The 24,103-nt window shown below is 37.9% G+C and overlaps 1 protein-coding gene across 1 annotated transcript; it reads left to right on the top strand.

The window, feature by feature from the left end:
* Window positions 1–75: 75 nt before the first annotated feature.
* On the top strand, window positions 76–24,018 carry ITGA6 (integrin, alpha 6). The gene is made up of 24 exons (XM_009581341.1): window positions 76–153; window positions 2,003–2,258; window positions 3,798–3,929; window positions 6,282–6,492; window positions 7,095–7,288; window positions 7,427–7,515; window positions 8,250–8,377; window positions 10,134–10,229; window positions 10,734–10,795; window positions 12,155–12,312; window positions 13,721–13,876; window positions 14,615–14,730; window positions 15,647–15,836; window positions 15,923–16,006; window positions 16,211–16,290; window positions 16,442–16,519; window positions 16,625–16,727; window positions 17,859–18,032; window positions 19,021–19,119; window positions 19,524–19,634; window positions 19,718–19,816; window positions 20,175–20,300; window positions 21,815–21,944; window positions 23,669–24,018. The coding sequence occupies exons 1-23, from the start codon at window positions 85–87 to the stop codon at window positions 21,920–21,922; spliced, it is 2,919 nt and encodes a 972-aa protein (XP_009579636.1). The 5' UTR covers window positions 76–84; the 3' UTR covers window positions 21,923–21,944; window positions 23,669–24,018.
* The last annotated feature ends 85 nt before the right edge of the window (window positions 24,019–24,103 follow it).

Below are 24,103 nucleotides of genomic sequence, written 5' to 3'. Positions count from 1 at the left end.
GAAAAAGAAAAAAAAAGAAAAAAAAAAGGTAGTTAACTGTTAATATTTGAAGCTGTGTTATGATACTCTGCAGCTGACCCGAAGATGGAGAGTAAAGAAGACCAATGGATGGGTGTAACTGTCCAAAGTCAGGGGCCAGGAGGAAATGTGGTGGTAAGTCTAAAGGACTAACTTAAGAAAACATTTTGGGTCTACGGTAAATGTTCTGAATGGTCTGCGTTTCTATGCAGCTTTCTGAAGGGTGACTTTCCTATGTTTACTCCTGTCATTTCTTGTAAGGATGGACTTAAATGTCTCCCTAGCAAAGTAAGACACTTGAGTTTGTAAAGTTTTAAATTATTTTTCTAACTAAAGTTAGCCTTTCTTGATAACTGTTGTAACAATCTAGGATGTACAGTTCATTTTCAGGGTGTCCACTTATTTTTTGTGATATACACATTGTTTCTTTTAAGTATCACTGGTTACAGAACAAGGGAAAAATAGTGTGATAAGGTTGTAAAAGTAGCAGGCTATCAGCAACCTGTTTTCCAAGATGATCAGCCTCACTTTAATTTTCATCAGGGACTTTGGCTGAGTTGCTCCTATGAATTAATGTGGCCATTGCACTGCAGTAAGACTACTAGCTATTCTTTATTTTATACAATACAAAGGTATTCTTTATTTTATACAATACAGAGAGAAAAAGCTTTCAGGAGTTACCAGAGAATGTTACTTTTTTAGCTCTTTTCTCAGTTAAATAAACCTCTCATGGTGGTGCAGGATACCAGCTACCTCATAAAATGGGTGTGCAGTGAAGCTTCCCCATCTAATTATATTCTTGCAGGTTAATATTACTGCTTCCGAAACTGGAGGCAGGCGACTTCAGGGTGTGAATCGGGACTTATTTAAGGATGTAGAGGCAGTAATCACTTGCTGCAGTCTGCCTCAGAACCCAAAGCGGGGAAGAGCAGACGGAAAGAGTCCTGCTCATTGAATAATTAATCATCAACTAATGCTGTCTTGTCTTTTCTGAGAAGGAACTTTTCTTTGTAAGTGATAAGTGGGAAATACACTTTATTAGATGAGGTATGGGCAGCCTGAAGGTCACTGTGCAGCAGGGCAGTACTGCAGTGCTCCAAGTGTGGAACAGCTGGGTGTTTGCTTAATATTTAAGCCTCGATAGGAACCATAGAAAAGGTATGTCAGCTGAGAAACCTGGCTTGCTTGTGCTCCTCACACAACTGCTACATCTGGTTCTGCAAAAGCACTGCTGGCAAAGGAGTTTGATTGTTCCACCTCTTTTTATAATGGTTTGGTGGTTACACCACTTAACCCAGTGTCTATTCATTCTTTGTGTTAAATATTTGATTAGAATTCTGTTCCCAGGTGAACAGTCTAAAAGGTTAAGGAATAGGTTGTGCTCGGTGCTGCTGCTCTGCCCTGGTGACAGTTCTACCATAAGTGGAACATCCAATGTAGGAAGTAGGAACAACTTCCCTCCCCTCCCCTTCACTGGAAAAGCTTTCAGCCTCTGCTTTCTGGCACTTTTCTGGAAGGGGTGAGCTCTGAATACTCTCAGGTAGATGGTAGTTGAACCAGCTTCTCATGTCCTGCACAAGCGTGTAAGTCATTTAACTGACAGCTGTGGGGAAATACAGCCACTTCTTTCTTTATGAGAGAGAGTGTGGTTCTCTTCTCGCTTCTTGAAAGATGGGGATTATGTATCAAGGAAGGCTTTAGGGCTAAAAACCCTAAATCCCACAGAGAAGAGAGATTAAACCATGTGGCCTTCCTTGACCATGAAGCTGGTTGCTCTGACTTGTATCCATAGATGCCCAACTTTTCCCATACGTTGCCCATAGGGAACAGTGGACTCTCTCTGCATTGCAACACGGATGTGTCTACAAGGTGACCTACTTACAGGATTGCTAGCATGAAGACTTGCTAAAGGAGACCAGCCTTCTTTGATGACTTGCATACAAACATGCAGAAAGCATCACTTACTATTTCTTCTATCTTGCAGACATGTGCACATCGCTATGAGAAAAGGCAGTATGTAAACACAGTGCAGGAAACCCGGGATATCATTGGAAGGTGCTATGTGCTGAGCCAGGATCTCACTATTAAGGATGATATGGATAATGGAGTATGGAGTTTTTGTGATGGTCGTTTAAGAGGCCATGAGAAGTTTGGTTCCTGTCAGCAAGGTGTTGCTGCTACTTTTACTAGAGACTACCATTATATTGTGTTTGGTGCCCCAGGCACTTACAATTGGAAAGGTACGACCTGGCTTCCTTCCTGCCTACCCTTCCCATTTCCTCTGAGATTGCTCACAAGGGTTGCATCCTAAGTTTTAATTTTTTTTTTTTTTTTTTTGGAGGGGGGAGGGGATAATAAGGATCTAATGATTTTACCCTGTTTTCACAAAATGCTCTGCTCCTGTATCAAAAGTATTTACCGAAGTCCCTTTAAATATCTTTGAAGGAGTACTTATGAATGTATAATGGAACTTTGCACATATGTACAGCAATTTTTTCCCTTATTAGTCTTAGTCTTATGGTGGGATTGAGTGCTTGCTTTAAGACTTCCATACTGGAATAAATTACTAAATTATTTTAAAGTTATTTGACCAACCTTTTTTCCTGCATTTGAGCAAATGTTAGATAGCTGCACTGAGATCTTTGTCTATCCTGCAGTATTCTTCACTTTATTCTTTGTGAAGTCTGTGGAAAGTAGTACTTCCCAAATTAAACACTGGAGATTGAAGGAAGATAACTGAACAGAGCAATACTACATGTATTCATACGTAAATCCATGGATATCTATGTAAAATTCCATGGATAATCTGTCTGACTAAGAGCCACGTACTCTATATCATCTAGGAGGTATTCCAAAGCTTAAGGGAAAAAACCCATAGATTTTCTCTGTTAGTTTATACTGAGAAGCATCTAAATGGCCAGCTCTGCCTCTCTTTCTTAAAGTGATTTTTCCCGTCACACTTCATTACACCAACAGCTGTAAATACTTCCCTCTTTAGAACATCTGATCCTCGAACCATTACATTTTTTCCCCTCGTACACCTGTGCCTGCTCTATGAACCATGCAAAATCTTTGAGTTAAGCTCTGGCACAAGGTGTACTTTAGTGAAAACTTAATCTTCCACATATCTGTCAACAAAATTTGACCAAGCTGAAACAGCATATTGAGTTCAGACACTGTTTTACTTTAATTGCAGAGAAGTGCTATGACAGTATATCAGTCATAAGAGTACTCTTTTGTATCGTGGAAAAACATGTTTGTGCTTGCCAAAATGTTAAATATGCCCGTTGATAAAAGGGAAGCACGCGTTTTATTGAACAATAGCTCTTTTCCCCTTAAATAATGTTTTCTAAATATATCACTGGAGCTTGTCATAGCTGAACAGTAATTTTTTTTTTTTTTTTTTTTTTTTTTTTGTATTCCTGTGTACTTACCTCCCTTTTAAGACAGGCTTTATCAGGTTAAGAACTGTGGGATGAGGGTCGTTCCTGACCAAGCTGGTCCCATGTTTTTGTTGAGAATTTTCTTAGTATCCCATGTTTTCCAGATCATTGCATGGCCTCTCCGTAGAGCAGTGTGAGATTCTGGCACACAGATAGAACTTAGAAATTCATTACCTTTTGAAAACACTTTCACCCAGTGCACTATTCTGTGTTTGTCCTATTTAAGGAGCAGTCACTATCTCATTCATTGTAATTAATGTTAGTTGGGAACCATTTATCTGTTATTTTTCTCCCTTACCATTCATTTGCTTTTATTTTATCATTTCATTTCTTCAGGGGTGGTTCGTGCAGAGCAAAAGAATCAGACATTTTATGATCTGGGTATCTTTGATGATGGGCCTTACGAAGTTGGTGATGAGAGCCGCCAAGATAAGAATCTAGTTCCTGTTCCAGCTAACAGTTACTTAGGTAGGATTAAGTACATATGGTGAATCTCTTTAGGCTTCTTAAACATTTGTGATCCCAGCCTGGTGCAACGATACGAAATGGGAGCAGAAAATCCTTCATTTGTGGATCCTGTAACATGTTAACCATTTTGGATAATTCACATGTCCCTCCACATTTATGGGCCGGTTTTAAGTGTAAGATGATACTCTGCTGAGGTACCTAGAAGAGCTGCTAACATAATGAGAGATTTAAGAGCAGTGATGAGGACCTACAGATTCTCAGGGAATTATTATAATCGCTCTAATGGTTAAGTATGTGTATGGATCCATCCAGCGTATGGATCTGTAATCCTTAGTCACAAGGTCTCTGCCGTGTGATATCAGAAGGTTTATCAAAATTTGAGTTTCTGGATGTAACTGTTAAGACTGCAGTTTCTCTCTCCTGGTAGGTGAGTGCAATTTTTTATTCTTCAAGTTTTTAAAATTCCAGTGGCCTTTTTACTGACCTTTAAAATACCATAATATGAGTAGTGTTTATATTTTAAGTGTGTGTGTGTTGCAGGAGGTGAGACTCCTGCACTTTGTGCTCGCACGAAAGCAGAAATATGTCCTTAGGCCAGTGGATGTTACTGTACACCAGTGAGATATGTTGGTGCAGAGGAAAGGCTATGCTGCACTTTTGGAAAGGCCTCAAGTGTAAAGTGTAAAGAACCTTTCTGTTCTAGTGCAGATTTCTGTGGTGTATTGATCCACTGCTTTTGGCATATGCAACAAATACAGTTTTGGTAACTTGAAACTGGAATTTCTGTGTGAGTCGTGGAAAGCTGAACAGATGGGAAGGGCATTGCTAATCTAAAAAGTAAAAGCAAGTCAAGAAAAGAGCCAACTTAGAGTTACGTATCTGGTAGAAGAAATAGAACATAAGCTTCTGTTAAATATCAGCAGTAATTACTGGGTATTAAAAAAAAAAAATCATAAGAGCTTACATTAGAAAGACGAGCTGATCGCCTCTTCTGGTGAAATAAGAATTGATAAGGTGAGGAATGCTGTGGAGGTGTCTTCTGCTGTGAACAGAGTAATACTGACTTTTTGCATTACCTCCTAAATGTAAATGCTGCCTTTGATTTGTCACAATCAAACCCACTTCCAGGCAAGCCTGCTGTTCCCTGGCATTGCTGTTCCCTCTGTTTAGACAGTAAACAAACACGGTTATGGCTGCTTTGCTTAACTACTATTTTTTTTCTCTTCAATCTTTCACTCGTGTTTACAGGTCTTCTATTTTTGACAGCTGTATCTGATACTCATCCAGATCAGTTTGTATACAAAACATTGCCTCCTGGCATACAGGTGGACAAATCGGTGGATGTAATGATGAATAGCTACTTAGGTTTGTGACCACTTGAGATGGCAGCATCTGGTCAGACATGATCTCCAGACCTTTGACATGATCCTCTGCCCTCCATCCCCCCTCATCTCAAATACATTGCAAGTAAAAGCATGTAAAAATAGGGATTCAGATGAAGAGTAGCTTGCAAAATAACTGATTTGTCATGCATTTCTCCAAACCCTCTCATCCCTCCCCCGATGGGACTCCCTGAATTTTCCTGAAACTGTCTCATTGTGAATTGCTGTAATTGAGAATTTTCGTAGTGATGGTGAAGTGTTTCAGAAGGGAGATTTCTATCTGCTGGCTAGTATCTTTCTTCCTTGCAATGTGCGTGATTTTCTACTTTGGTCTTTATAGGATATGTTGGTATATGCAGTGTATTCTGTTAACTCAGTTTTTCATGACTTTTAAAAATGCATTGACTTTTATAAAGAATACGTAAGACTAAATTCATTTGAACATGTCCTTTAGGGCTGCATTAAATCAAAATTGCCAATTTCACCATTACTGTGTAAGGTGATTCTCAAATACTGTATACATCATTCATGTACAATACTGTGCTTGTGCAGTACATTTTGCATGTTTGCAATAGAGTGATACTGACTTGTACTTGGGAAGTTTTATAATGATTTTACCAGAGGTGAAATACTCGAGCTATATTCAAGTGGTAAGGTGTAGTCATTTCTAAGCTGGTATGTTTAAAAATGATCTTGTATTTGGTGTCTGTGAAAAGTAGATCTGAGTGAGCAATAAATAAGACGTTTTGTGGGGGAAATACTTAAATGTGATGTACGGAAGAGTGTAAACTTGTAAACATGCATTCACCAGTCCAAATAGAAATGCAGAATTCCCAGTATATAATACTCTGTTTTAGACAAAACTTCCATTCAATATACCACTTTAATATAGTAGGGGAATTTGTTTTTCCTATTAACAATACAAACCGTTAGTTTGGTTGTTTATATTTTATTTCTTTCTCTGTTAAAGGTTTCTCTTTAGACTCTGGTAAAGGAATTGTCTCCCAAGATGAGATGACTTTTGTGTCTGGTGCCCCAAGAGCCAACCACAGCGGAGCAGTTGTGTTACTGAAAAAGGAGAAAAATCAGAGAGCGCTTTCGCTTGAGCACATGTTTGAAGGAGAAGGGCTGGCCTCCTCTTTTGGCTATGATGTTGCTGTTGTGGATCTCAACAATGATGGGTATGGTTTCCTGCTGCCTGTACAATGAAGGATGGCAATCTGGTTTATTTCTGCTTTGGTTTTTCATATTAGCAGTACAAGGAATGCCAAATCCCATCTTCCGTGTTTTACTGGAGGAAATGGCGACCATCTCAGAGAACCAGTCAGGACACAGTCTACATTTCTAATTATAGAAAAGAGTTTATTTAAATTTAAACAATTAGTGTAAACAAAAAAGAAACAAATCTCGTAGGGAAGTGGTGGAGTCACCATCCTTGGAGGTGTTTAAAAGACGTGTAGATGTGGCGCTTAGGAACATGGTTTAGTGGTCGACGTGGCAGTGTTAGGTTAATGGTTGGACTTGATGATCTTAAAGGTCCTTTCCAACCTAAATGATTCTATGATTCTATACCCAAAGCAGGCCCTAGAAGATCCTTGTATGTCACAAAGGAAACATAATCAGCTTGGAGTATCAGAGGAGCTGTTGTTGCTCAACCAGTTTAATGTACTTTTTAGTCTTTGTTCAGCAGCTCTTTGGCTAGCTGACCTTGAGACCACAGTCTGATCAGTGCTTTTTCACAGTTCTTCTGTAAACGCACTGCTTCTTTTTCTTTAATTCTAAGATGGCAAGACATCGTTGTTGGAGCCCCGCAATATTTTGACAGAAGTGGAGATATCGGCGGTGCTGTGTACATCTACATTAACCAGCAAGGCAAATGGGAAGGAGTAAAAGCTATTCGCTTAAATGGAACCACTGACTCCATGTTTGGTCTTGCAGTTGAAAATGTGGGGGACATTAATCAGGACGGATATCCAGGTGAGTGAAAAATGATTATAATAAAAATGTATGTGACTTTTTTGCTAATGCCAGAGTTGGAACATCTTACCCTTATCATGATTGCAAGCTGCAGAAAGAATATGAATTATTTTAGATGTTGCAACTTATTTTCAACAGATATTGCAGTAGGGGCTCCATATGATGGTTTTGGCAAAGTATACATTTATCATGGATCCAAGAATGGAATAAATACAAAACCAGCACAGGTAATGGAATAACCTTTACTATATATAATTAGCCTTGCACAAAATTAAAGGAATGACAGGGCTATCCATCTTCTCCTTTCCATTACTATTAGTGGGGTGGTGGGTATGCAGAAAAGCCACAGGACCCTTCCAAGATTGCACTGCTGACCAGAAAGATTAGAATTCTTGATTTTAACACACGTTTTTCTTTCTGGGGCAGTCCTTTGGTACCAGTAATATGTATATAGATGCCTAAGTTTTGTTTTTTTGAAAGAAATTTGGGGATTTGAAAACAATTAGTTTACTCATTTTTTCTTCTGCTACTACTACTTCACTTTCATTTTTAGTAAAAAAATGTTTATGCCTTTTTCTTTTTTTTTCTTGAGGACCGCTGTGTTCAATCTGCAAGGTGAGAATGGGAGATTACACTTCCTAGAATACTGTTAGAATACTTTCTAGAATACTTTTCCAGTTTCAAGTGCCTATACTGCATAAATACTACAAATAAAGATAAGATGGGCAACATTTCTATGCAAAACAGTAATTTCTGGTACTCACCGCTATTGCAAAGTAACTTCTTGGAAGAAAAGCAAATAATCTTGGCACTTCAGTGTCATTTACCTGAACATAGAGATCCTATTTCCTTCTCTCTTCTCTTTTTTTTCCTGGCCATAAGGCAATGATGTTCACTTGCTATTTATTTCACTTTTACAGCTTTTAAATGTCTGAATTGCCTCAATCTGTTTGCTCTTTAGATTCTTGATGGTGAAAAAACAGGCACCAATTTCTTTGGTTACTCTGTTGCTGGAAACATGGACCTGGATAAAAATTCCTACCCTGATATTGCTGTTGGTTCCCTTTCAGATTCTGTATCTGTGTTCAGGTATCATATACAGAACTGTAACTAATTACACCAAGGTTTTGGTTTTAGCTTTTTAAAAACAAACTGCTTAGAAGTAACAAAAAGCTGTTTGGCCTTTGGAGTGTATTTTTCCTTCCAGAAGTTGGAAATTGTGGGGGGGGGGAAAGAAATCCATAAATTGGTTTGTTACTTTATCTTCCTCTTCTCATTGAGAAGCTGCCTTACTATCAATACAGGGTAAGAGGGTGAACGTGGACAGTTACTGTGGAGTGCTGATGTGTGTAGCGTATCTGTACCCTAGCTTTGCCCTGTGGTAACTTACTTGGATGCCCATGTCCTTTGATGGACTTAAGGGTGATGAGTAATTCTTTTGCCTTAAGAAAGGAGAAGTTAAGTGATACATTTGCTAGAGCTTTTGTTTGCTGCTGTTCTATAAATCTAATCCTGCTTTATGAAGACAGAACAAAACAAAACCAAACCCCTCTTTGGTAGCTGAGGATCCAAAAGCAGTGAGGCATATGGCCTTGCTGAGGTTGCAGTGGGGTCCATGAAACAGCTGTGAGGAAGCCCTGCAGATAGGATCCTTTTGGATTTCTGCAGCAGATGCCTTAATTAGGGATGAGGTCATGGTCTTTTACAGACCTCTGCTTTTTTTCCAGTTTAATGTACTGTTAAGTTGAACCATTAGTAATGAACAGGAAGAGGACTGTCTCCTCATCAGAGCTGTGAATGCTGCATCAAGTTCAGGTCTTCAGTGGTTGCTGTCAGGTCCCAAAGGAGGAGAAGGAGGAGCAGAAAGTCCAAAACTGGTTATCTCAGTTTTGGAGATAAAAACAATTCTACCTTTCAGGCCGAACGATCTTTCCTACAATTTTTTGATGATCCCATCTCTAAGGTGTACAGTATCTGTGTACATAATTGTAATGTTCTTAAATACACTGAAACAGCACCCAACAAAAGCAACTCATATTGCTTGTGGAAGAGAACAGAGTAGGTGGAATGGAAGTTGGTTAGATTATTAAGTGTTCTGCTTACTCAAAAGGAGCTTTAACCATTTGCTGATAAGGGCAGTACAAAAACTTTTACAAAGGTGAGAACGAAAACCTTTATGGTGATGAACAGTGAAAGGGGTGGCCCAGTTAAAAGAAATTTGCTAGAAAAGGAGGCAGTGGCTTACTAGCCATTTTAAACAACCCTCAGATGCTTCAATGAGAGTGGGATCAGCTCATTCATTTGTTCATGTGAACTGTCTTTTCTTTTCCCTTCCAAAAAGAAAGAGAAAGGAAAAGTTGTCAGGCTGAATTATGGTTACAGCCTACATGCAGAGGAGTCAGGAAATGAAAACATTGTTTCCCACAGCCACCCAGGCTCCACATTAAAGCTGTTGTGAACATTAATCTGAATGAACTTTAGTACCTACCGTTGTTCACAGGGGCTGAATTACCATTGGGGAGAGAACCATCCCTTTGAATTTTCTGGTTTTTATATGTGTATAAAATGACAACCACAACATCACATTACCCTGCTCCCCTGTCAGACATTTAATACAACTATAGTTGTTTTTTGTGACTTGCTTTGCTTAGCTTTAAGTAGTTTTCTTTTGTTTCTAACCATTATCAAAGCCAAACTCTCTGTTTCTCGGGGTGTCTTTGTTGCAAATCAGTGCAGGCATGGAGGGGATCTGGGATTCACGTGAACTATTTCATTAATCTTAACAGAAACTTTTCCTTCTTTTTTTACCCCTTCTTTTCATTCCCCATTTTTCCCCCAAATGAAGATCTCGGCCTGTGATAAGCATTAGAAGAAGCATTACAGTACAGCCTGACAGAATTGATCTAAAGAAAAAGAACCCTGAGGACCCTACTGAAATATGGTAATTTAAAAAAAATTATTATATCAGAAGCCTTGGTGTATTGAGTTTTCTGTTGTCAAAATCCGTTCAGTCAGTGATGATGTTAAAGTGAAGGGATATGACAGTCATGCAGGTTAAGCAAATGTATCTACATGTGATCACTTTGACTTCCTGAATCTGCTATGACTACTGTGCTAAAGACAAGGTGTGGAATATGTTCTGTTCATAATATCCATTTTTGAAAATGAATGTCAGTTTGCCACTTAAGACTTTTAACAAGTATCTTAACTTGAACAGCTTTCTCCTGAGTAGAGATGTAAAAGCAAATACCAGAAAATATTTTTTCTAATTGCTTATTAACCATGTTTTCTTGCTTTGTAATTCAGTTTAGTAAGCAGCAAATTACTGTTCAAGCATGAAAACCACAGTCATAAGACTGATAATATCAGTCAATGGTTAAAACTTTTCAGTCTGTTGGACCATGCCTTATTGAAGTTAATATTAAGTTCTTGGCACTTTTTACAGGATGGATGTGAAAGCATGTTTTCAATATACTGCAAACCCCAGTGACTTAAATCCAAGAATAAGTAAGTTTTGAAGATAAATATTTTTTATCTGTTTGTCAAGTGGTTTGGTTTTTTGTTTTTTCTTTAAAGCATATCGTGGAAGAATAGTACTCAAATTATAGTGACTCATCTCAGACTGTGACTGTCAAATTTAAAATGTGACTCAATATTAAGGTCAATCAGCTGTTGTACTATCTGTATTCAGAGTAACATGTATTTAGAGTCAAGCTGGTGTGTTAGGAAGTTCTGTGGATGACAGACTGAACTGAAGCTTTCTAGGTAATGTAACTGCCAGTGAGCAAATGGCTGCCATACAGACCAAAACCATTTTGCCTCTCTAGGTTACTGCTGCTTTAGAAAATAGTTTTAAAAGCCCATTTTACATATCATTAGTAAGCATTATTTCTTATTGGAGTCTTACCCTATCAAAAAGTCTGATGAACATGGTTTTATGGAAATCAGTAACTGAAATTAAAAAATCTTTGTATTAACAGGAGCCTGGAACGCTGTGCCATAAATACATTTAAAAATGTAAAGCATTAATTTCTCATGTCTCCTGTTTTCCTCGTTACAATGCTGCTGTTACTATACCTCAGAAAACTGCAGAATTTTCAGAGGAAATGAGAATAATTTTAAGCCCAAACCTCCTTCTCTTCCTGTGTTGTCTTGAGTTTCTCAGTTACTTGTAAAATCCATAGGATGTGCTTGAATAAGGTCCTGGTCCTTCAACAGGTCAAGCGCTTCCAGCTCTCAGAGGCAGCTCACGTGTGCCTGTCTTCATGCTCCTGAGGCTTGGCACGCTGGGTGCTGTTCCCAGCCTTGCAACGTTAGTGGCAATTAGCTCAGTGAATACACAGATGATTAAAAGATGCACAGAGCTCAGATCTATCAAAACATGCCTCAGCATACAAATAGAAAACTCTAGCCACACTTTTGCTTTCCGTGTTAAAATTAACAGTGTACCTTGACCTCAAAATCCTGCTATCTGCTTAGGTGCTATTTGGGACATCAAGGACAGCCGAGTCAGAGTATTGACCAAGTTTTGTATCTTGGCCCTCTGCTGGCTCAACAGCAGCAATTACAGCTCCTCCAGCCAGCTCTGCATGCTGGTAAAGTAATGGGGTACTTTTGGAATAAAAGAATTTGGTTTAGAAGTTTCCTTTAGATACATGCACAGGGTACCTGGCCCTCAACTGGAGAGGGACAAAACTGACAGATGGAGAAAGTTTTGTAAATAACTGAAAACAGCTTGTGAAGCCCAGCACTGGCTGAAACAGTCTTCTAGAATTATGTTGTAAGATCATACCTGGAGAAATTAAAGTTCTTTTTAATAAGGCAAGGGTTCTTTTTTATAGTGACCTACTTTATTTCTTCATATAGAAATCAACTATACATTTGAAGCAGAAAACGAGAGGAGGCAGTTAGGCCTGCCGTCTAGGGTACGGTTTAAAGACCACCTCTCTGATCAGTTTACTGCAAGTACAACCCTAAGAGGGCAGAACTCAAAAGAGTGTGTGACAACCAAGCTTGTACTGCAGGTAAGGCAGAGTATTTTTATTTCATTTAGATCCACTTAAAACAAAAGCATGCTTCCCCCCACCCTCATGGTACCTTTGTATGTAACTTAAAAGTCACATGCAATATAAAGCTTCAAAACTAGAAGAGTTTTGTAACCATAGTTAAGTAGTACCTTACTATTCCCTGCACACACGCTGCTTCCTCCTGTTGCCTTTCTTACAAAGTATGATGTGCTGGTTTCGGCTGGGATAGGGTTAAATTTCTTGCTAGTGCTGTGTTTTGGATTTAGTATGAGGAGAATGTTGATAACACACTGATGTTTTCAGTTGTTGCTAAGTACCCTCCTAGTCCAAGGACAGCTCCCATGCCTACTGACTGAGCTAGGTACACAAGATGGGAGGGAACATAATCAGGACAGCCAGCCCAGCTGGCTAATGGGGTATTCCATACCATGTGACGTCATGCTCAGTATATGAATGGTAGGCGTGATCCAGGAAGTACCGATCGCTACCTGGTTATCGGTCAGCGCGGGTGGTGAGCAATTGCATTGTGCATCACTTATTTTGTATATTTTATCATTATCATTATTATTCTCCCTTTTCTGTTTTATTAAGCTGTCTTTATCTCAACTCATGAGTTTTTCTCGCTCTTACCCTTCCGATTCTCTCCCCGTCCCACTGTGGGGGGGGGAGTGAGTGAGCGGCTCCGTGGGATTTGGCTGCCTGCCAGGTTAAACCACGACATATGATTAAAAGTTGTAGCCACTGCAGCATGCTCTGGAGGTCAGGAGAACTAATTTAGAACAACAGAGAGGGGATAAATGCCAAAAATGGAGAGCTGTTTCCAACAGAAGTAATTGTTACAGAATTTAACGGTGTGACTGGCTAGGAAAAGAATTTTAACCCACAGGTTTCGGAGGGGATTAATGGGCAGGTCAAGAAAGCTTGGTATGTGCTCTCTGACTTGGCTGCTATGCTGGCCCTTAAAGGTGGCATTGCTCCAGGAGCTGAACAAATTCTCTATCTGTGGGCAGCAGTGAGCCAGCCTCCAAGGTTGCTTTTGACCACAGCAAATTAAAGAGCTTGAACTTGTGCAGCAGGGAGCAAGTGTGTTATTTTACTGTTGTAGTGTGAATTTTACTTGCCTGGGTTACCATGTGTTGTTCCTAGGAATTCTTAACGGTGAGAGAAATCACCAGATTGGGAAACCAGGGAAAAAAAAAGACAGTAGGGCTAGGCTCCTTGTGTTCTTGCACATTTTTAGAAAATGCTGGGTTTCTGTATAGTGAATAGTTTTAATACTGCCAAATGTAGCAGAAAAGATTTTGCTTTACTGCTTGTTCTAAAATGTGTATCAAAAGCTAGTCTTTGCATTGTTTTTTCTTCTCTGCACTGTACACTAACTATGCCATTCAAAATATTTCAACAGGAAAAAATTAAAGATAAGCTACGCCCCATTCCAATATCAGTCAGTGTTAAAATTGCTGGCCTGGAGTCTAGTTTACCATCCACAAGAAAAGAGAGAGCACTTCCGGATCTTATACCAATTCTAAATTCAAATGAATCTGAAACAAAGACCACAAAAGTAAGCCTTTGATATCACATTTTCCCATAAATCTGCACTTTGATAAATCACTAAATTTTAACGACTGTAGAAAGCTAAATTATGACCAAAGGAAATAACTGGGGTGGCACTGGATTTGGAACTACTGGCTTATATTTTATATTTTGTTATGAACTTCTTACAATATGTTATGAACTAGATCCTGTGTTTCTTTTGCAACGAAAGTGAAGCTTGTGTAGCTGCTAGTTTTTTCTTCTTTCCTCAACAAGTTTAGGAGGAAATGTACTTTTGATTAAAAATGGAAATCCATCGTCTCCTGCTGTGAACACTTGTCCCACATTACAAAATAATGTACAGTCTAATTCTTCCGCAGCTAGGATGCTGTAACATTAGAGCTCTGCCGCAGTGATGTAAAAGAGAGGGAATATCTCGGGTAAAAGATCTCATTTCCTCAATGCTCATTGAACAATCAGACTTAAGGACGTTTTTCCTCATTGGAAGTGTACCTCTCACTTAGAATTATCCAACTCTGCCTTTTAGTTACAGTTGAAGTTTTAAATTATCAGCATCAAGGGCTATGTCTCACAAAGAAAAACTCTCTTGACAGGCAAGAAGTAAGAGTCAGATGATTAAAATCTTACTCTATCCAGGAAAGTGTCTCCGAGTTCCCTGTAGGATGCTTTATGCAGTGCACATCAGAAAACTTGTTTTAAGCCAGTGTCATGTGGCATGCAGTAAAAGTGCTTTGGTTTTATTTAGGTGGAGTTCTTAAAAGAAGGATGTGGAGAAGACAATGAATGTCACAGCAATCTGAAACTTCAGTACCGGTTTTGCACTAGAGAAGGAAATGAAGACAGGTTTACTTATTTACCGATGTAAGCCTTGATCAATGCATTGCTAAAATTCAGATTATTAACAAGTGCTTAAAAGAACTTTTAGGAGACGGTTTTGGGAGATAGAGCAGCTTTGTTCTGTTAGTCTGGCGCAAACAGCCCTGTGTAGTAGTACTGATGTGACAGGGTGAGGACGGTGGGGGAGAGGGGATGAGCTTTAGAAGAGGAGAGGTGATAGAGTCAAATGGATACAAAGGGGCCACAGCTGTGCAGGTGTGGGCTAAAAGTTAGAAAAAAAGGTTTCTAACCCTGGAGAAATGAGATTCTAAACCTTGCAGTGTGTATGCTACTGTTAACTATTTTTGAGATGAAATTTGATTGTGAGTATGACAACATGATATACTATAGTCTAGTAGCCTAAGACACAGAGAAGTGAACAGAGAAATCATTTCACCGTAACATGTACCTAATGCCCCGCTGCATCCCTCCTCCCTGGAGGGCCAGTGGGAGGGCCAGTGAAATTAGAAAGGTGGTGTAAAACAAACAAAAGGAAGTATGTGTACTTACTGTCAACAGTCAAGTCACCTTCAGCTGAGTGCCACAATCTGACTCGGAAGCCAAAAGCATGTATACTTTACAAGAAGAAAGTACGTCAGTAGATTTATTCAGAGAAAATTCATCACTATTAAACAGATGCAAGTGCTGGTTCAGAAATACTATTAACTCTTGACTACTCAAGGGGTGTATCAGTCTGTTCTATCTGTTAACTGCTGGCCACTTTCAGAGATGAAATACTGGCCTGGGAAAAAAAAACTACAACCATTCATGTGTTTATGGTCTTACAGTAATTCTTCCCTAATAGAGGGAATTATATTTGGGTAAACCCATAGTAAGAAGCAAACTTTCAGGCACATTTGTTTTCCTAATGCACGCAACCCTGTATACTCTGTTTCTGTAGCGAAAATGGCATGCCAGTGCTTGTTCTGAAAGATCAGAAAGACATTGCCCTGGAAATAACAGTGACAAACAATCCATCTGATGCAAAAAATCTACAAAAAGATGGTGAAGATGCATATGAAGCTAAACTAATTGCAACTTTTCCAGACAGTCTGACGTATTCTGCATTCAGGGAGATGAGGGGTTACCCTGTAAGTATTTTTAAGAGAAAAGATACTCAAATTTTTAAATATTTCCAGCATTTTTTTTTACTTTTAAATGTATTCTGTTTAATCAGGAAAAACAGCTAACATGTGGTGCTAACCAAAATGGTTCTCAAGCAGAGTGTGAACTTGGAAATCCTTTCAAAAGAAATTCCAACGTAAGTTGCACCTATTTTACTCAAGTTATAAAATCTGGTATCTGACTGCAGTCGTCCAAAGTTTATATTTGTGTCATAACTGTTGATTTGATTTGGATCTGTTTTTTTAACTCTAGAACTTGATGGTGTATTTCTGTAATACTGCATATATTAATGTATTTTATAAAATGTTTACATATTTCATGTATGTTCTTTCTTGTCTAGGTAACCTTTTATCTGATCTTGAGTACCACTAAAGTTAACGTTGATACAACAGACTTGGATATTAATCTGAAGTTGGAAACGTAAGTTTTCTTTATGTGCACACGTGCTGTGTTTTTATACACAGTTGTAAACATTTTGAATTAATTTGTTCGATTCACAAAAGCAATTTAATAGTAAAGCGAAAACTGCTAAATTTGTAAAATAAACAGCATTGTTTCCTTTTCATTGTAGAACAAGCACTCAAGTTAATTCGACTCCAATTATAGCTAGTGCTAAAGTGGTTCTTGAATTGCTTTTATCACTCACTGGGTAAGTGTTGATAGCATAACAAATGGGGGCGGGCTGGGGATGACAGTTCTGCTGCAGACTTCATTAAAATCTGATTATTCTCCTTCCCCACCCCCACCTCAACAGAGTTGCTAAGCCTTCTCAGGTATATTTTGGAGGTAGCATCGTTGGTGAAAGTGCTATGAAATCTGAAGATCATATTGGAAACCTCATAGAGTATGAATTCAGAGTGAGTAATTTAGATTAATGCCAACAGCTGCTTTTAATCAAATTAACGCTTCTCTCTTCATGCATATGAATACTTGGAAAATCTGCTAGATTTAAAATTGGCTTTTCTTGTCCCAAAATCCTGACTCCCTGATCAGAACATGCAGTCTGACTGCAGACTAGAGCTTCTTTAGGCCTTGACGTTTTATGATCATATTTTGAGGAAGTGGCCTGAGGCTGGCTGTACACTTGTTTTTCAGAGTAGTCCATGCACATTCAGTTGTACAGCATAAAACCTTATGCAGGTAGGGAACAAAACTTACACCCAGAACCCTAACTGTGGCACACCCCATGTTAGCTGATGCACACAGACAGCGAGTATGTGTACTTACTGCGTGCAGGATTGAGCAGGCACAAGAAGACACTGTGGGAGCCACGTTGAACGTGTGGGTTTATTTCACTCTTTTGGTCTCCTGCCTCATTAATAAATCAAGGAGAAGGCTAAGAGAGACAATTTTGGTTCTGTAAAATCTCGGTTTATCAACAAGAGCGTTGCTTTTTCTACATCATTAATGCAAGTCCTGCTGTCTTTGTACATAGTAATTTGTCAGGATTAAAGTCCACCTCTGTCAATCCTTTACTTCCTTCTGTACCTGCATGCATGTATTACAGTAGAAGCAGTTAGAATATCTGTTTTCGGATTTGTTGTCATGAACAGTAACACCAAGAAAGCAAAAAATAAGTTGGGAAACAACATCCAGACTTAGGAGAGCAAGAGCTGGTTATCTTTCTGTGTCAGAATTCCTCATAAACTTGCAATTTCCCTCAGTTATGTTAACTGAATGATTTGTTAACTCTAAATTGGAGTTGTTGTTGTTTCACATGAAGATAGATTTCTAAAAATCAACGATTTAAAGTTCTTGTTAAGGAATTTTAATACTTGTATGTTTAAACTCTGTATTTACTTGCTATCCAGCTGTGCTAGTTTCAGTATATGCTTTGTCTTTATACTCTGTTTCGACTGTCTTTCAGCTGCTTTTAAATTTCCTGTTGGTTGCATGCTTAAAACTTGCCCAAGTCAATAACACTTTTGATTGAGGAGAAAATCCCTTCAAAAAGTATTTCACAGTTTAAAGAATGTTTGTTTTAACAGGTAACTAACTTGGGCAGACCACTGAAAACATTTGGTACCGCTTCCCTGGACATCCAATGGCCGAAAGAAATTAGTAATGGCAAATGGCTGCTTTATTTGATGAAAATAGATTCCAAAGGCTTGGAAAAAGTCTCCTGTCAACCCAAGAACGAAATCAATAGTTTGCATGTTGCGGTATGTTTCTGTCTTCTGTTCATGAATTAGTACAACATGAAAGCACCGCAGCATGTGATAGTACGGCATAAAAGCTTGTGTCCAGAAGGATTTTTTTTGTCTTAAGCAGCTCACAAGCACAATACATGAACAACGTATCAAGGGTTAAGCTAATGAGGATAACATGCTGAAGGATAGATGCTATGTCGTGGTGACTCTTTTTGCAATCGGCACTGTTTGTCATATATGCTCTTACGGCATGAAATTGCTGTTTGCTTTAACACATTTCATCAGCATTATTGATATCTGATTGAGTTCTTGCACAGAAAATAAACAACAGTAAACATCTCCCCAGCCTGGGGGAATTCCATGTAATTTTTTAAAGAGAAAGGGCTTGCACTTAAATTTACTGATTTACAACAAATACGATAAAAAGAATTTCTCAAGCAAGAGTTTCATAGCCCTTCATTGTGCCTATCTAGCAAGATTTTTTTCCTAAACTCTGAGCCTTCATTTTCCTAATTCTTTTTCATATAATCTTAAGATCATTTGGGAGGAGTTTTAATTTTCACCATTAAAACTGCATTCTTGTCAGATCACTACATTAGTTAATAAAACTTTCAGTGAGTGTAATTAGTATACAGTTAAAAAAAAAAGCACAATCTTATTCTTTTAACATAGTAACACTAAGACCCTTTATAAAGAACAAAAATGGAAATAGCATTGAAAGCTTTATAAATCTAAAACCCCCTTGACTTAACAAAGTAAGTAGTCACTTGACTTTTCTTTAGGTAATCTCAAATTCTAGTAATTGTCCTGACTCTACTATTAGCAATAAACGTAGATAAGTTGGGATATATAATGATGTCACTCGTGCTAATCTTGGAACAAAACACTCAGTGAACTCTTGTTTCTCTACTTGTATGGGGTCAGAATTAAGAGATACTTTGGATAAACTACTAAAACTATTCTTACTCTCTCTCTCTCTTTTTTTTTTTTTTTTTTTAAGGAATCCCATAACTCAAGAAGGAAACGTGAGGTTGCAGAGAAGCAGATTACAGACAGCAAGACATTTTCTTTATTCTCAGAAAGAAAATACAAGACCTTGGTGAGCATATTGCACTAACTATATAGTCTTGTCAGATACCTCCCCCTGCACTTGTAACAGGGCTTTTCTGAGTTTGGCAGGGCGAAAGAAGGTATCTCTCTGCTTTGTTTTTATCTTAAATCCAAGTATCAATGCTTTTAAAATTTGACCACTTAGATTATCTACTGATGAGAGAGAAATACGAAAGAATTTATGCATAGTTACCTACATTAAAATACAACAGGTAATAGCATCTTCATTGTATTTTCCTGTTGCTGTCAGTACAAACAGATTTTGGTTCTTGAATATAAATATGATGCATATAATCCAATTTTTAATCGGGGGGTGGGGGGCTCGGGGGGGTGGATGTTTAAACAATTTGTGAGGACATGTTTTTATTTACATGCAGAAATTTGTAATTGCAGGACTGCAATGTGAATGCACACTGTGTGGACATAAAATGTCCCCTGAAGGGTTTAGACAGCAAGGCATCTATTGTGCTGCGGTCCAGACTCTGGAACAGTACTTTCTTAGAAGTAAGTCCTCTTACCTGTCATTTTTGGAAGGTCAGAGTTCTTCCCTGTTCTGTGTGTAATGTCCATATTTTATTTTGAAACAGGAGTACTCCAAAATGAACTACCTGGACATTCTTGTTAGGGCTTCAATCAGTGTTCCTGCTGCAGCCAAGAATGTTAAACTCACAAATGAAGTTGCTCAGGTAGGTTAAACGTTTAATGCTAACCATATGTTACAGTTGTGATGTTTCCAGCTTACCTCAAAGACTGAAAAAACCCGAACAAACCATTTTAAAACAAAAGTAGCTAAAACTTTAGCTTTTTAACGGCGTTATTGATAACTGAATTATTGATGTTTTTTACCTTTTAATTGGGTTGGAAAAATTCAATACCATATTGAAATGATACTAGTAGGAAATTTTTCTTGAAAAACATTTTGTAGATGAGAGAGAGAAGACATCTTGTTAGAAAAGAGATAAGATTGTATAACTTGCAACTTTATATTAAACATGGATGTTTTTGAAATGCTATTTCCTTCTTCATATGTATTCTCTCCTTTAGGTGCGTGTTACTGTCTTTCCTGCAAAACCAGTAGCACTTTATACAGGAGTACCTTGGTGGATCATCTCGGTGGCTATTTTTGCTGGAATACTGATGCTTGCACTGTTGGTATTCTTACTGTGGAAGGTGAGTTTTTATTGATCTGGTTATTTTACATTTCCTGGTCTACAACTGACAAGACAGCAAACTAATTAAGCAAATGATTAAGTATTTTGGTTTGTATTTGGGACTCAAAATAGAGCAAAACTGCCCAAACCATACATTACCTTTATAAGTTTCTCAGTTTTGCAACATTTGGAATGAAAATGGTTACATGGGAAGACTTGTTAGGAAATTTTTCTGTTTCCAATTCCTCAAAAGGAAGTATTTTGAACTCTGGCCGAAACTTGACATGTTGAGAGACCATAGTTACTTCGATATGGATGGATACAGCTAATCGGGGCTTCTGCAGTTAGGTGTAAAACTTCATGTGAACTATCTACAAATGTTTTAGCAGGTCTTTGTTCTCATAACATTAGAAATACCATTAAACTGATAGTAGATGAAAATAACCAAAAGGTACAGATACAATCCATAGCCAAGTGTGTTGGTAAATTTCTGTAGTACTGGCTTTTTATCTTAGAAACCCTAAAGGAGTAAATAAGTGCGTATAGCAAAAGGTTAACAATCTGCAAAAGAAAAAATCAAGTACCTATTTTTCTAACTACCTTTGGCATTTTTACAACTAATTGTGGTTCCGAGTATAACAGGGCAGTCCTTTTATTCTTAGTTTTTACAGGCATAGGCAGTTAGTATTTGCTGTTATGGGATAGCAGAAAGTTACTAAGAAAGAAGAGATGAAGAAGAATAGCTTATCTGTCACTTTCTTCTGGAGAAACCGCAGCAATTGCCTTTGCTGAGGAACTACTATTTGCTGCAGGTTACTTCTCACAGAATAGTTCTGACTTCCCTATTTTCTAGTAAATGCCCAGCCCCTGCTGCAAATCTTCCTGATGAACTAATACTTTGAGTGGGCTGTTAGGTTATAACTACTAGTGTTTTACCGCACATGAAAATACACACATTTTCACACACGCGCACATAGCATAAAATGCTTCTTTTGATGACACTGTGCCATCATATGAAGGACAAACATGGTACTTCGAAGACAGTTACATGATTGGTTTAAGACAAATGCTTGTGTTGTACAGGTCAAAGCAGTACTCATTTTTGTTCAACCCTATGTTTTTGTCTATCCTGTGCACTAGTCCACAAACAGGTTTCTGTATAGACTTCTTTCTGCTCTTCACAGCCAGCTTTAGTTGCTGTGGACATACTTTGGCAGTTTTTCTTAAAAAAAAAAAACAAACCCAAAAAACCAAACACCCAACAAAACCAGATACATTACAAATTTATCAAAATGCCTCTAAAATACTACTCTTTTCCTCAGGTTATTCTATTATTTTACAGATCAAGTTAGTCCAAGAAGTTCTCAGATCTAGAAATGGCTGAGTTCTTGTGATTTTTTTTTTTTTTTAGGTTTTTTTTTAGGCTTGTGAAGGGATAATGGGAAGATAGTTCAGAGTTAATTTAAGTCAGTTCTAATAGTTTTGACTTCTTCCAGTCCACAAAAATTGACTAAATACCTTGCTTCCTTGTAGTGTGGTTTCTTCAAGAGAAATAAGAAAGATCATTACGATGCCACATATCACAAGGCTGAGATCCATGCTCAGCCATCTGATAAAGAGAGGCTTACTTCTGATGCATAGTATTGATCTACTTCTGTAATTGGTAATTGATAATATTTTTTAATTTTTAGCTGTGGCACATGCTATGGCTGCGGTGGCTAACTATGAAGCTTTTACTGCATATGTTCTATTAACTTCTGGATTTCAAACTATCGTACTTGCTTGCTTATTCTGTCGATAGATTTTCAGCTTTTGGTGCACGTGAATAAACATAGATGTTTACCTTGGTCGAAAATGTTCTTTGTTTATTCCTTTAGAAAACATCTTGATCTGTTGCAATGATTTTTAGTTTATTTTTTTAATTTATGTTTTAACAGTACAAGTAAGTTTTTAAGCTTGAGAGATGGTAGTCAACACTGCAGAGTTAAGATTTAAGGCTAAGACTATGTGGACAATAGATAAACTTACTTTACTAACCTTTAGTGCATGCTAAAAGATACATGTTGCTTATAATGAAAGGGGGTTTCATAATGAGAATTTAATTGCTGTGGAAACATCTGTTTTCCTTCAATTCTAAGGTATACTTTGCTAGGAACACACTTTCCTCTGCTGAAGCTACTAGATGCATGATGATTTATGCTTCTAGCAACCTTTACTCAAGATATTACATGCATGTACATTATATTAATAAGTGATGCTTCGGATATGGGGGTGGGGAGGAATTCTTAACTAAAATATGTCAAAACAATGTTTAATGAAATCTTAACTAAGAGATGGCTAAAGATTTGGTCTATGCCTGGATGTAATTTTTTTTAAATTCCATTCCATGTCAGTTCTAATATTATTAAAAAAAAAAAAACAACCCAAACCCAAAAACCAAACAAAACAAAAAAACCCACCACCCTAAATACTATGAACAAAACCTTGCCACTTCAATCTTTTTTTTTCCTAGCAGTATCTAATGACAGCTGGATGGCACAATGTCTCTTAACCTTAATCTTGACATCAGTGACCCATAGGCATGTAAAGTTGAGTGTCTACCAGTCATCATCTTTGTCACATTGTGGCCATAACTCTGTTTTATTTTGAAAATTAATTTCACTCCATTCCTCAATAGTTAAAATCAGTTTTTACAGTGGCTTTGAATAAAAAATTGCAGGGCACAAATAAGCTGTACTAGATTTCATCTGGGGAGACGTGTGTTGTGGCACATTACAAAACTTCCAAGTTATGTCTATGTTTGATCCTATGGCAAACTAAGCAAGACTCATGTTCTCATACTGCATACATGTAGTTAGTTCAGGTGATATAGTTGAGATGCCGCTTTGAAAAACAAGGCCCTAGTGTAACTTTTCTTGAAGGTCCTGGAAATCTTTCTGTAGGTTTTTAAAGGTAAATCATGTCACCGTACAGGAAGATACCGAAGTACACACCTACCTCTGATTCAGAAGAAGCAAGCTTTCCTGAACTGTATCTACTTCTTTGTGTAGCATTAAATTCTCTCACTATATGAATAACTAGCTTTATAAGAAGCCTTAGAAGACTTGTAAAACAAATCTAGAAAGTTAGTGGAGGGAATATTTTTAAGGTATTAGATTACCGGATTGTCAGACTATACCATTTGTCTTCAGCTGCTGCTGGAACAACTAACATAGACCTGCTGGCTCACATTTTTATAGCTACACACACTACATTTTTGGCCTACATATTTTTGTTTTCAGTTTTCTTACCTGTATGTCTGTGCAAAGGAAGAATTTATTGCCTCTATAATTGTAGTACTTTGGCAGCAACTTAAACCTAAACTGTTCTTTTTCTTCTCTGCCCCAGTGTGGGTTCTTCCAGCGTTCTAGGTACGAAGACAGTGTCCCCCGATATCATGCTGTAAGAATTCGAAAAGAAGAGCGACAGATCAAAGATGGGAAATGCAAAGACCTTGAGACAAAACAGTGGTTCACAAAATGGAATGAAAATGAAAGTTACTCTTAGGGAAAAATTATTTTCATCCACAAAGTTCAGATACAGGTTAATGTTTTCATTAATGGAATACTGATGGAGTTAGACCTACAAACACAATGGACATTCACCATTTGATTGTACATATTACTACTTACATTGAGGGTTTTGTTTGCACAGTTAAAATTGCTTCAACAGACTTTATTTGCATTATTTAATTTCCAGACTGCCACTTTAGAAGATGCTGTGTTGGTTTGGGGTCTTTTCTGCAAAATATGCAAAACCACTATGGCAGACCTTTTCCTATGA

This window comes from Fulmarus glacialis, unplaced genomic scaffold (assembly GCF_000690835.1).
Source record: "Fulmarus glacialis isolate BGI_N327 unplaced genomic scaffold, ASM69083v1 scaffold34907, whole genome shotgun sequence".
NCBI lineage: Eukaryota > Metazoa > Chordata > Aves > Procellariiformes > Procellariidae > Fulmarus > Fulmarus glacialis.
This window is presented reverse-complemented; position numbering and strand designations above follow the sequence as displayed.